The sequence below is a fragment of the Schistocerca nitens genome, chromosome 3 (assembly GCF_023898315.1).
Source record: "Schistocerca nitens isolate TAMUIC-IGC-003100 chromosome 3, iqSchNite1.1, whole genome shotgun sequence".
In the NCBI taxonomy this organism is placed as follows: Eukaryota; Metazoa; Arthropoda; class Insecta; order Orthoptera; family Acrididae; genus Schistocerca; species Schistocerca nitens.
The window spans coordinates 361,881,311-361,895,331 of record NC_064616.1 but is presented as its reverse complement, the minus strand read 5'-3'; the positions used below and the strand labels follow the sequence as shown (position 1 = coordinate 361,895,331).

At 38.8% G+C, this 14,021-nt stretch overlaps 1 protein-coding gene across 2 annotated transcripts in view; it reads left to right on the top strand.

Annotated features, from left to right (window-relative positions):
• The window catches only part of LOC126248309 (myotubularin-related protein 2), a 198,558-nt gene that overhangs the window by 91,348 nt on the left and 93,189 nt on the right, over positions 1-14,021 (top strand). For both annotated transcript variants that reach the window (XM_049949182.1, XM_049949181.1), the window contains 2 exons: positions 170-486; positions 7,892-8,022. In XM_049949182.1, the coding sequence (XP_049805139.1) occupies positions 170-486; positions 7,892-8,022 (448 nt within the window). The remainder of the gene's footprint in view (positions 1-169; positions 487-7,891; positions 8,023-14,021) is intronic.

The following is a 14,021-nucleotide window of genomic DNA, read 5'->3' as shown; positions in this document are numbered from 1 at the left end:
TCATCTCAGTGTATTTCCCATTCCCGGAGAATACACAAGAATTTGAGACCTGTAACAGAAGGAAAACAAGACACAAGGTAGCACTTAACAATAAAGTAACCCATTGCATGGAGTTTGTGATAAGTACTATCTTTATTTTGTGGTTTTTCTTTTGCCTTCTATTTTTCAGTCAGTCCCTAATGACACTTGGAAAATCTGCAAGCTTAATGAGAGCTACGAGATATGTGATAGTTACCCAGCAGTGTGGGCCGTTCCTGCACAAGCTACAGACGATGACTTGAGAGCTGTGGCCGCATTTCGAAGCAGAGGCCGTGTGCCAGTACTGTCGTGGATACATCCAGAGAGCCAAGCCACCATAACACGATGCTCTCAGCCATTGGTGGGTGTCGGTGGTAAACGTTCACGTGAAGATGAGCGTTACATTCAGCTTATTATGGATGCAAATGCTCAATCACACAAACTGTTCATTATGGATGCAAGACCAAGGTTTGTATGCAATTATTAATTATTATTTTCTGTACTTATGTAACAGATGTTCTGCTAAAATGTTTTGTTCTTGTTACACATAAGTGCTGCACTATTGTAAAAACTGTAAATCTTTTCTATGTTTATTCAGCTATTAAAAGAAATATTTTTAACATTTGGTTGGTACTAGACTGGTAAAAGTGTTTCATTCCAGGAAAGACGAGAAGGGGAATTTTGAATCCTGCATAAAAATTGCACTGATGTTAAATTTTATTTGGTTTGATTTGGCTAGCAATATTACATGAAAATATGGATATTTTTATTTGTTTGTTGGTACATAAACTTTTATTAACCATTCAGCACTACCCAGTCCACAGTGTTAATCTCTTCTAAGACACCCTGTAACATGCCTGTTATTGTAACACCCTGTAAGATCTAGAAGATAGTGCAAGGTTTTGTTTTTCACCAGGACTTGCAGATGGATGAGGAACTAAGCAAAAACTTGGAGAAGGGAAGAGTCCACTTCGTATGTCATATAAAATGTGTGATTAAAAACTTACAGGAATTTTTTTAAAGAATCTTTATTTATTCATCATCATCATCATCAACAATAACAACAACAACAACAACTACTACTACTACTACTTTGTCCCACTCAACTTGCTCCATTGGGCTGATAATTTTGACAGGGTCTTCTGCAGCATATTCTAGAAGTTCTCTTTTTCAGGCCACTTCCACATTTTTCCACGACGAAGATCATGGAACCCTTCGTTGCTCTTTTTGTGACTCATGCTGGATAGTTTTGCTTCAAAGTAATCCCTCTCAGATATACCACAATACACTTGGGTCAGCGGTTTTTCCAATCTTGGAAGCACTTCAGAAACTCGCTTTTCATTATAATGTTAAGCTCCTTCAGTGATTCTGTTTTTATCACATCAGTGGTGGCAAAAAGATGTCTTTTTGTTGTTCTTTTCAGCTTCGGAAATAGAAAGAAGCCGCAGGGGCAATGTCCAGCAAATATGTTGGCTGAGGCAACATAAAGATTTATTTATTTATTTTTATTTCCCCCTCCCCCGAGAGAGAGAGAGAGAGAGAGAGAGAGAGAGAGAGAGAGAAAAAAACAACATTGAGATCTGAGCAGCTGTGATGTGATGATGAAACTTCCAGTAATGATTCGCCACACTTCTGGTAGCTTTCTTTAGATTGCTTCAGCCATTTGGTGCATGACTTCCAGTTAGTATTCCTTATTGACTGTACAGCTGTCAGATAGAAACTCATCATGCACCATCCCATTATAGTAGAAGAAAATGGTGAGAAGAAACTTCACATGTGATCGAACTTGTCAATTTTTTTGGAATTGGCTCTTCAAGCAGTGTCCTTTAGGATGAGTGGGCTTTGTTTTCGGTGTAGTGCCTGTATACATGTTTCACCACCTGTTATAACCTTCTTTACAAGTTCTGGATCATTGTTGAGTTAATTCAGAAATTCATGAGTAATGTCTACGCAACATTGTTTTTGGTTGAAATTCCACAATTTCAGAACAAACTTTGCTGTTAAGTTTCATGCCCAAAAGTCCAAAAAAAATTGCTGAGTGTGAACCAAAGGATGTGCTGACACCATCAGCAAATTCTTTAATGGTGATACTGCAATTTTTCAGAACCATTTTCTTTATTTCTTTTACATTATTGTCAGTAAGTGATGTGCTAGGACATCCAGGGTTGTTGTCACCTTCAATGTCTTCTTGACCCTATTTGAAATGTTTATACCACTCATAAACTATACCACCCATAAACTCTTGTCTTACTTGTAGTAGTTTCAACAGAACCCAGAATCAACATTTTGAATGAGGTGCAGCACTTCAATCCATTTCCCAAGTAAAATTTAATTGAAATTCTTTGATCCATCTTTTTGGTAACTAAAAATCTGCCGAGCACTTGAAAAAAACACACAGCCTTTTCGACTGTCAACAGTAAACTACATATTCACTACACTGAAAATGCAAACCTACACCAGGAACATGCATATCAACAAGATAAAAAAAATTGAAAATTGGATTTATGAAGCCCACAAAGTTAAAAAATTCCTGTTACTTTTTGATCACACCTCCGATGCATGCTTTAAATGCCAACACTATAGGCATGTCTCTCACATTGTACAAGTATGAACAACCCAACTTGTGAAGACTGTGGTTGGCCACATCATGGAAAGCACCCCCACTCCCACCCCGATATCCAAAGTGTGCTACCCTGGTTAAAAGTCTAGAACCACCTAGAAAAAGTACATCCCATCCCAGTGGTATCAAATTTTGCTCCTACTGTGGTGAGGTTGTCAGCAGTACCTTAAGCACTTATTCCCTCAACGTTGGACTCTTGATTGTCAAACAAGTACATTAGACTGTGTGGGACATAGGCCCTCCCCTCTTGTGGTTCCTATAGCATCATCTCCAGGGGCCTCAACTCCCCTTACCCAAGCAGAAAAGCTGCATAATTCTCTGAGGGACACATCAACTCTTGGTCTTCAATTGTATTGAGCTGTAAAGTGTTTTTATTTACAATGGAGGAATAGTGTCATCCTGATCCTTCAGACAAAAACACATTGTGTGTAGACAGCTAGTAACTGATTAGCCTTACCAATGTGTTCTGCAAACTGTGATATCCTGACTATTATGTTGAGTTCTCGAATCGTGGGACCTTCTCTCCCCCTATCAGTGTGGTTTCTGAGAGAGACGATCCACAACTGATAGTCTGGATTTATTGGAAACAATTATCAAACAGTCTTTTTCTAAACACCAATATCTCATGGCAGTCTTTTTTTACCTACACATTGCATTCGACATAGTTTGTTGAAATCACATATGTTTACCCTCCATGACTGGGGCTTTCAAGGCTCCCCACTGATTTTTACTTGACAATTTTCAACCCTCCAGCCATTTCAGGTTGGAGTTTGTATATCGTTCAGCTCCACACAGGTCCAAGAGAACTCTGTCCATCAGGGCTCCATGCTAAGTTTTCCACACTTCCTTATCCACATCAGACCATTGCCTCTTGGGTAATGATAGTTCTATTTTTTGTGAAGTCAGGTGATGTGATACTGTCTTCATAACATCTCAATACCACAGTTAACAATTTACTTTTGATGTTGTCACTTCTGTCTTTATAAGAGCTTTGCAGGGATGTCATATATACCTATTGCTTTGATTTTGACCTATTTAGTACAAGGAAAAGAACTCTGAACTTTTTTTTTTGGGGGGGGGGGGGATCTCTTATTGACTCATCACTTACTTTTTCTTCTTCAGTATACTCATGTAAACTCCCCAATTTCACCATCACTGTAAAGGTCTTAAATATGTGCTTTCCGTTGGTCACTTTCCTCTTCTTGTCAAATAGCAGCTCCCCATTTTTATTCACTCATTTACTCTTGGTTCTCTGTCTGTGCTGCAACAGTTTAATCTTGGACCAAACATCATCCTGTTTTCTGAATTTAAAATTGTCTTCTATTTCTTTCCTAATTTCTCCCAGCCACTCTTCTTTCTCTGAATGGCATGTTGTTGTTACCCTGCTTTTGATTGATTTACATTGAGGAAGACTTTTCTCTCTTTCTCTCTCTTTCTGTGTGTGTGTTTTTTTGTGTTTTTTTTTTTCTTCGTCTTTTTTCTTTAGTGACTGTTCCTTTTGTGATTGAGTTCCAACATTTCTGGGGTGATCCAAGATTCCTGGGTTTTAACTTTGCTATTCCTAATATGTCTGTGGCTGCATTTGTTGTATTTGACTTGATAATATCTCAACAATTTTCTTCATTGTCTGATTCAGTTGTTGCTTGCTTGAATTCACGCACAACAAGTGCATCCATCAGTTTAAATATTGCTCATTTCGTTGGATATTTCAGCTGGTGCTTCTTAAATCTGATATTGCACTTTGGTTATGTCAAAATGTTGACCCTTCATGTGAGTTTCTGTACTTTGTTGTTTTGTAGTAGGTTCAGATTGATAACACAGTCTCGTCACCCATTACAATTTTTTCCAGAAAAGAATTTTCAGCGTTCTGCATTTCAGTCAGGTCATCGCAGGCGTTCTTGATATGCTGTGGCCACTCATCCACTGCTTAATACTGTCTGCTCGCAACTGACTGGTCAAATGCAATGCTGTTGTTTACAGTAGTTAGTACAAGCTGCCACCATAGTTAGTGCACTGATGTTGCTTATATGCCAGGAATGAAATCCGTCATGGAACCTTTTTGGATGGATGGTGTATATTAACACTAGGGAAACTGTGACTAGATTGTACTTGGTTTCTGTTCCTCTGCTGTACTACTATATAATCAGTTATATATATATCCCACTATCACAAGGTGTCTTCCACATATAGTTCCTTCTCTTTAGAGCTTCATCTATTTTTTATAACCATCTCATGTTTAGAAAATTCTAATAACTTCCCACCTCTTGAATTCATTCTTCCCAATCTGTACTTAACAGCATGCTCAGGGTTGTCTTGATGTGCTGACTAACATGTTATCATCTCCCATAAGAATAACATTGTCCTTTGTGTTTATCATTTCCATTAAGTGTTCAATGGAGACATAAACATTCTTTTTCTGTGTCATTACTGTTTGTCATGAAAAAATATATTTGAATTATTGTTATGTCAACAGTGCTAACTTTTAACTTCATTATTAATATCCTATTACTCACATGAAAAAGGTGTTCAGCACATTATGCATCCATTTCTTTGTTAACACAGTATCTACTCCTTTCACTCCTGACTGTTGGTTTCCACTGTGTATTATTCTGAAGTCTGCTGATCTAAAGTCGTTATTTCCAGGCCATCTTGTCTCAAATTTTCCTACAATATCCAGGTGGTACTTGCGAATAGCAAGTATATTGTGCTATTTGAGACTCACAATGTAATAATTCTGCTTCAGTCTGTCAATTTTGCTCTGTTATGTGTGATATATTGAATTCTGCTGGCAAGGAAGTCTTGAATCCATTGACAGGTCTGATCCAGTATTCAGTAATAAGCTCATATTTTTTCACTAAACGGCGGTGTGGAATGGTGTCAAATGCCTTCCTGAAATCAAGGAACATGGCATCTACCTGAGGACTGTTGCTTACAACACTATGGTACTCATGGATGAATAGAGCGAGCTGAGTTTCGTAGGATACCTGTTTGCAGAGTCCATGTTGATTTTTTATAAGAGAATATTTTCCTAAGCTTTTCCTTCTCCAAATGTCATAATTCTTGAGCATAAAATATGTTTCATAATTCTACAACAGACTGACGTCATTGATGTAAGCGTATAATTATGTACTAAGACCTTTCTTGAAAATGGGAATGACCTGCACTTTTTTTCCAGTTGCTAGATACGCTTCATTGCTCCAGCAAACTACAATAAATTGCTGCTAGAAGGAGAGCAAGTTCTCTTGTGTAATCTTTGTAGAATCTTACAGTTATCTCATCTGGTCCTGATGACTTTCCACTATTAAGTGATAGTAGTTTCTTTCACATTTTACAGTCGGTTATCTCAACATCTGCCGTTTCAGCATCCATATGGGGAAGATGTTAAGATGATCTGCAGTCAAACAATTTTGGAAGACCAAAGTCAATATTTCGGCCTTCTCTCTGTTATCTCCCATTCTGGTGCCAGTATGGTCACTGAGTGGTTGAATAGAAGATTTCAAATGCTTGCTGATTTTACACAAGACCAAAACATTGTAGCATTTTTAGTTAGATCAGTTGACAAAACTTCACTTCAAAGTCTTTGAACACTTCTCTCATTGGTCTCCTTACACCCATTTTCGCTTCATTCAGCTTTTGTTTGTCAGCTCGGTTTTGACTTCTCGTGAATCAGTGATGAAGTATACATAAGTTACCTAACATGCAGAACAAGTTCGAGTCTCAGTTGGGCACACAGTTTTAATCTTCCAGGAAGTTTCTTACCTAACATGGCTATTAAACAATGATGGCTCTTTCCCAACCCTTATGACCTTACTCGGAATGTACTTCTCCAAGGCATATTGAATGATGCATTTGAATTTTTTCATTTGTGTTGCATATCTTCATCATCAGCACCGGATATTTGATGCTTACTACTCAGATACTCAGCATTTTGTATTCTGTCACTCTTGTTAAGCAAAAGTATCTTTCTTCCTTTCTTCACATTCCTTGTAAAACCCTTAGTCACAGTAGGTATTGCAGCCGTATGATCACTGATACCGTCCTTTGCATTAACTGACTCTATAAGTTCAGGTCTGTTTGTTGCTGGGACGTCTGAGATGCTACCTTCACAAATTGGTTCCAGAATTATCTGTTGGAAGTAATTTTTGGACAAGACATCAAGAATAAAGACATGAATCTCTGTCTCTGGCCCTAGTTTTGATAGCATGACTCCCAATCTGTGCCTGGCAAGTTGAAGTCACCATCCACTACAACAGCAAGACATTATTACCAATATTCTGCAAGTGGCCTCTGAAGTGCTCTACCATTACAGCTCCTGGCCCAGGCAGTCTGTGAAAGCATTGAGTTACCATTTTGGGGGGGGGGGGGGGACTTTGGCTTGGTATTTCCGTTTGCCAATTGAATGAGTGTACCAGACATCAATGAAGAGGGAAGAGTAGGGTTGACAGTGACAAGCTCACACTGAGGAAGGAAATTAAAACTGCCCTTTCAAGAGAACTGTCCTGGCATACACTTTAAGAGATTTAAGAATATCATGGAAAAACTGAAATCTGGTGGCAACTGACCTGATGTCCTCACAAGTATGAGTCCAATGTCATACTACTGCACCACTTTACATGGTGAGGATTTGAAACGCTTTGTAAAAGACTTTTCTACAGGATCAAATTAACGCCTTACTGAAATTATTCCAAAAATGTATTTTAATAACAAAAACAAAATCCTGTTGTTGGAAATAGTCTATGTGTTAAAATGAAAACTTTTCACCTTAAACATGTATGCTTATAAGAGCAAATCCAAAAGGTATAAAAATAGGTTAGTGTATCCTGGGCTATTTCTCTGTGAGAAAGTGAACTTTTTAGCTATTGGTACACAATTTCTATTATCCATCATTCTTACAAGTTGTAAACTACAGATGTTGCAAGCACTGTGATTGCTCTTCACTTTTGAGTCATGTACATGCTACTGTCTTGCGTCTTATGCTAGTGACATTTATTTTTTTACAAGTATTATTGATTTTATTATGGTTGTTGTATTAAGTCTTAAAACAATACAAATAAAATTAATTATTTTTAGTGTGTATTTGGAAACTAAATATTGTATGTCTGCAAGACATAGGCCATGGCTAATTTTTCATTGCTTGTGATCCAACATCCAGTACGACAATAATTGTATATTGCTTATAGATTTTGTAATATATCTTATTGTAAGATAGTTTTTGTTTCCCTCATGTTTGATGTTATGTCTGTCCTTTTATAGTGCTAATGCAATTGCCAACAAGGCTAAAGGCGGTGGCTACGAATCCGAAGATGCTTATCAAAATGCGGAATTAGTATTTCTGGATATTCACAATATCCATGTTATGAGAGAATCTCTTCGTAAACTTAAAGGTAAGGCGTCTTCTCAGATTTCATATTTACCAGAATACTATTTAATATGGCAGGTCATTGTAGCACTAGTACTTCATAGTAGTTTCACTTTATAGGTGAGCTAGAAAAATTCTTAACATGGATGTTTCGGAAAGAGAATTCAGTGTGTACCTGATCAAGTAGTGCATTTTGAAGTATTAACTGTGGACTTCATTTTGGTAAGCTGATCTGTTGGTCAAACCTTTGTCAGAAAAAGTTGAAAAATTCAGCACATCTTCCACTTTGTCTCTGTTCAATGGCTGAATTTAAAAAGCAATGTAAATTACTCCACTTTGCTTGATTAATCTAGGAACCTGACACCATATTTCCTGGTAATTTATACAGCTGTTCAGTGGCCAGTAGCAGTGTACTCTTTGTTCTGATTATTCTGTTGACATGAATTATCCTCATTAAATTTGTTTCAGTCATTCATGAAAATAAATCCCTGAATTTATAAAGTAATGTGATCACTGTTCATTGGTTTTAAGGGTTATTGTGTTAACACTCTACATTTTGATTTACCTGAAACAACAAACAGAAAACAAAACTTAGGTGAAAGCTAGGCAGTGAAGGAACAAAGCTTGTGTCAACAGAATTTAATTCCCCTGTAGCCTCTATAGTCACCAAGGTACAGTGGAGTGTGCATTACATTTTGGCCAACATTTGTACACCTGAGTATCACAAGAGTTCAAAAATCAGTTCATTTCAGTAGCCAATGAGTGTGCAGTTGAAAGGTTGATATAACTGGAGATGATAGTCCACTGATTTAGGAAAGTGTAATGGAGGTGATGCTCGTTTATATGCATGGTAGAATGTGGAGGAAATTACTACTGCTGAAAGTAAGTTGCATTCCTTATGGCTAGGTACAGCAAAAAAAATTTGTTGTGTGTCCAATTTTACTGTTATTTCCTGCCAATTTTTGCATTATTTTTGTGCTGATTTTGATATCAGTTTATTTTTAAGTATCATATGTTCGTATTCTTCCCCCATGAACCATGGACCTTGCCGTTGGTGGGGAGGCTTGCGTGCCTCAGCGATACAGATGGCCGTACCGTAGGTGGAACCACAACAGAGGGGTATCTGTTGAGAGGCCAGACAAACATGTGGTTCCTGAAGAGGGGCAGCAGCCTTTTCAGTAGTTGCAGGGGCAACAGTCTGGATGATTGACTGATCTGGCCTTGTAACATTAACCAAAACGGCCTTGCTGTGCTGGTACTGCGAACGGCTGAAAGCAAGGGGAAACTACAGCCGTAATTTTTCCCGAGGACATGCAGCTTTACTGTATGATTAAATGATGATGGCGTCCTCTTGGGTAAAATATTCCGGAGGTAAAATAGTCCCCCATTCGGATCTCCGGGCGGGGACTACTCAGGAGGACGTGGTTATCAGGAGAAAGAAAACTGGCATTCTACGGATCGGAGCGTGGAATGTCAGATCCCTTAATCGGGCAGGTAGGTTAGAAAATTTAAAAATGGAAATGGATAGGTTAAAGTTAGATATAGTGGGAATTAGTGAAGTTCGGTGGCCGGCCGCTGGTGGCCGAGCGGTTCTGGCGCTACAGTCTGGAACCGCGCGACCGCTATGGTCGCAGGTTCGAATCATGCCTCGGGCATGGATGTGTGTGTTGTCCTTAGGTTAGTTAGGTTTAAGTAGTTCTAAGTTCTAGGGGACTTATGACCTCAGCAGTTGAGTCCCATAGTGCTCAGAGCCATTTTTTTGAAGTTCGGTGGCAGGAGGAACAAGACTTTTGGTCAGGTGATTACAGGGTTATAAATACAAAATCCAATAGGGGTAATGCAGGAGTAGGTTTAATAATGAATAAAAAAATAGGAGTGCGGGTTAGCTACTACAAACAGCATAGTGAACGCATTATTGTGGCCAAGATAGACACAAAGCCCATGCCTACTACAGTAGTACAAGTTTATATGCCAACTAGCTCTGCAGATGATGAAGAAATTGATGAAATGTATGACAAGATAAAAGAAATTATTCAGGTAGTGAAGGGAGACGAAAATTTAATAGTCATGGGTGACTGGAATTCGTCAGTAGGAAAACGGAGAGAAGGAAACATAGTAGGTGAATATGGATTGGGGGGAAGAAATGAAAGAGGAAGCCGCCTTGTAGAATTTTGCACAGAGCATAACTTAATCATAGCTAACACTTGGTTCAAGAATCATAAAAGAAGGTTGTATACCTGGAAGAATCCTGGAGATACTAATAGGTATCAGATAGATTATATAATGTTAAGACAGAGATTTAGGAACCAGGTTTTAAATTGTAAGACATTTCCAGGGGCGGATGTGGATTCTGACCACAATCTATTGGTTATGAACTGCAGATTGAAACTGAAGAAACTGCAAAAAGGTGGGAATTTAAGGAGATGGGACCTGGATAAACTGAAAGAACCAGAGGTTGTAGAGTGTTTCAGGGAGAGCATAAGGGAACAATTGACAGGAATGGGGGAAAGAAATACAGTAGAAGAAGAATGGGTAGCTTTGAGGGATGAAGTAGTGAAGGCAGCAGAGGATCAAGTAGGTAAAAAGACGAGGGCTAGTAGAAATCCTTGGGAAGCAGAAGAAATATTGAATTTAATTGATGAAAGGAGAAAATATAAAAATGCAGTAAATGAAGCAGGCAAAAGGGAATACAAACGTCTCAAAAATGAGATCAACAGAAAGTGCAAAATGGCTAAGCAGGGATGACTAGAGGACAAATGTAAGGATGTAGAGGCTTGTCTCACTAGGGGTAAGATAGATACTGCCTACAGGAAAATTAAAGAGACCTTTGTAGAGAAGAAAACCACTTGTATGAATATCAAGAGCTCAGATGGCAACCCAGTTCTAAGCAAAGAAGGGAAGGCAGAAAGGTGGAAGGAGTATGTAGAGGGTTTATTACAAGGGCGATGTACTTGAGGACAGTATTATGGAAATGGAAGAGGATGTAGATGAAGATGAAATGGGAGATAAGATACTGCGTGAAGAGTTTGACAGAGCACTGAAAGACCTGAGTCAAAACAAGGCCCCGGGAGTAGACAACATTCCATTAGAACTACTGATGGCCTTGGGAGAGCCAGTCCTGACAAAACTCTACCATCTGGTGAGCAAGATGTATGAGACAGGCGAAATACCCACAGACTTCAAGAAGAATATAATAATTCCAATACCAAAGAAAGCAGGTGTTGACAGATGTGAAAATTACCGAACTATCAGTTTAATAAGTCACAGCTGCAAAATACTAACACGAATTCTTTACAGACGAACGGAAAAACTGGTAGAAGCGGACCTCAGGGAAGATCAGTTTGGATTCCGTAGAAATGTTGGAACACGTGAGGCAATACTAACCTTACGACTTATCTTAGAAGAAAGATTAAGAAAAGGCAAACCTACATTTCTAGCATTTGTAGACTTAGAGAAAGCTTGTGACAACGTTAACTGGAATACTCTCTTTCAAATTCTGAAGGTGGCAGGGGTAAAATACAGGGAGCGAAAGGCTATTTACAATTTGTACAGAAACCAGATGGCAGTTATAAGAGTCGAGGGGCATGAAAGGGAAGCCGATGACATTGTGATTCTGTCAGAGACAGCAAAGGACTTGGAAGAGCAGTTGAACGGAATGGACAGTGTCTTGAAAGGAGGATATAAGATGAACATCAACAAAAGCAAAACTAGGCTAATGGAATGTAGTCAAATTAAATCGGGTGATGCTGAGGGGATTAGATTAGGAAATGAGACACTTAAAGTAGTAAAGGAGTTTTGATATTTAGGGAGTAAAATAACTGATGATGATCGAAGTAGAGAGGATATAAAATGTAGACTGGCAATGGCAAGGAAATCATTTCTGAAGAAGAGAAATTTGTTAACATCGAGTATAGATTTAAGTGTCGGGAAGTCGTTTCTGAAAGTATTTGTATGGAGTGTAGCCATGTATGGAAGTGAAACATGGACGGTAAATAGTTTGGACAAGAAGAGAATAGAAGCTTTCGAAATGTGGTGCTACAGAATAATGCTGAAGATAAGGTGGGTAGATCACGTAACTAATGAGGAGGTATTGAATAGGATTGGGGAGAAGAGAAGTTTGTGGCACAACTTGACTAGAAGAAGGGATCGGTTGGTAGGACATGTTCTGAGGCATCAAGGGATCACAAATTTAGCATTGGAGGGCAGCGTGGAGGGTAAAAATCGTAGAGGGAGACCAAGAGATGAATACACTAAGCAGATTCAGAAGGATGTAGGTTGCAGTAGTTACTGGGAGATGAAGAAGCTTGCACAGGAGAGAGTAGCATGGAGAGCTGCATCAAACCAGTCTCAGGACTGAAGACCACAACAACAACAACAACATGTTCGTATTTTTCCTCTAATTTCATTGTTTTTCAGTGTTTTGTTGAAAATGAACATAGGCATACGTAAGAAGTTGTGCAGCTGCAGAGGAGTTCCACCTCATCACCCAATATCATTCCGGGCTGGAGCAACTGACCCATGTCCTCTGCCAGGGCTTTTGTTTATCTATCTATCGTGCCCTGAAATGAGTGACATCCTGCCCCAGACCCCTCCCACATCTCCTAAAGTAGTGTTCCACACAACAGCCTAGTCCATCCCTATGCCACTCCTACTCCTGACTCCTTGCCACATGGATCATATCCCTGTGGAAGATCAAAGTGCAAGACTTGCCCTATCCACCCACTCAGCACTTCCTACTCCAGTCCCGTCACAGGCTTATCCTACCTCTTCTGAGACAGTCACCTGTGAAAGCAGCCATGTCATATACCAACCCTACTGCAAGTACTGCAAAGCTTAATATATTGGTATGACCAGCTATCCACCAAGATGAATGACCACCGCTAAACTGTTGCAGGGAAAAACCCAGGAATTTTTTAGAATTCTGGGAATTTTCCATTGTTTCAATTTCCAGTTAAATTTTTGTCATTTTGGTGATAGGAACTGTTACTCTAATCATAAATTTTACTGTAGCCCACCACTGCAGAGTAATACTTCAGCAATAAAACACAAATGAGAGAATAGCACCAAAATGAAACTTAGATTACAAATAAAATACACCACTTACAACAATACACATTGCTCACACAAGTATCTGCCGATATCAAAACTTGTCAACGACTTTAATATGAAAACTGTGCAATACTTTGTAGCAGCAAACTTCTTTCAATGGGCATGATGACAGAACTGTTCACATTAGGTTCATTTGATTAGTTGTCAGTGCACTCAAGCACAGGCGCATAGCTGTAATCGTGTATGAGCAGCACCTTCTCCCAATTCTGGCTACTTGACATGTGTCTGTCAGCTGTCTAAGCAGCAAGCAGCCAGATACTAGCTGGAAAATTTTTTTCTAGGTCACCCAAGCTGCAACATTTGTACATGCGTTGAGCAGTCCGAGTTGTAGTGGAGGGTAGTCTGAACGTGACCCGTGTTTGTGTGTTGTGATTTTGCTGTTTTCTCTTGGTTTACAGCTCTCAAAATCGAAAAAAAAACAAAAACAGATTTCTGTGGATGTGAGCTATCAGTTGAATTAAAATACACTCAAATAATTACAGAAGGCTAAAATAGGTTGCTCATTTCAGTTTTCTGGTTTTATTTTATTTCTACACTATTGGCAATCAAGCACGCATCATCTCACAGAACAGTGAAGTTTTTTTTGTTAGTTGGCTAAAGAAATTTGTCTTTATTAATCTTTTCTGCAGAAGCAGCCAATTTGTTTGAAACAAAGTGTTTCATTCCACAGAGTTGACTAGTTTCAACTGTTTGCTGAATTTCAAGTGCGTGTTTTCATCTGTTGGCATGTATGGCATAATGCTGTAGTAAAAAACCAAACATCAGATAATCCAGTACTGGTACTCCAAGGAACCTGGCATCCCAAAAACCACAGTAAAAAGCTTCATACTAGGTAGGGTATTAAGCTTTAAGTGTGAATCTGGATATAGAAACGCTGAGTTGTACATTTTAGTATGATTTATGAAACTCCAATGC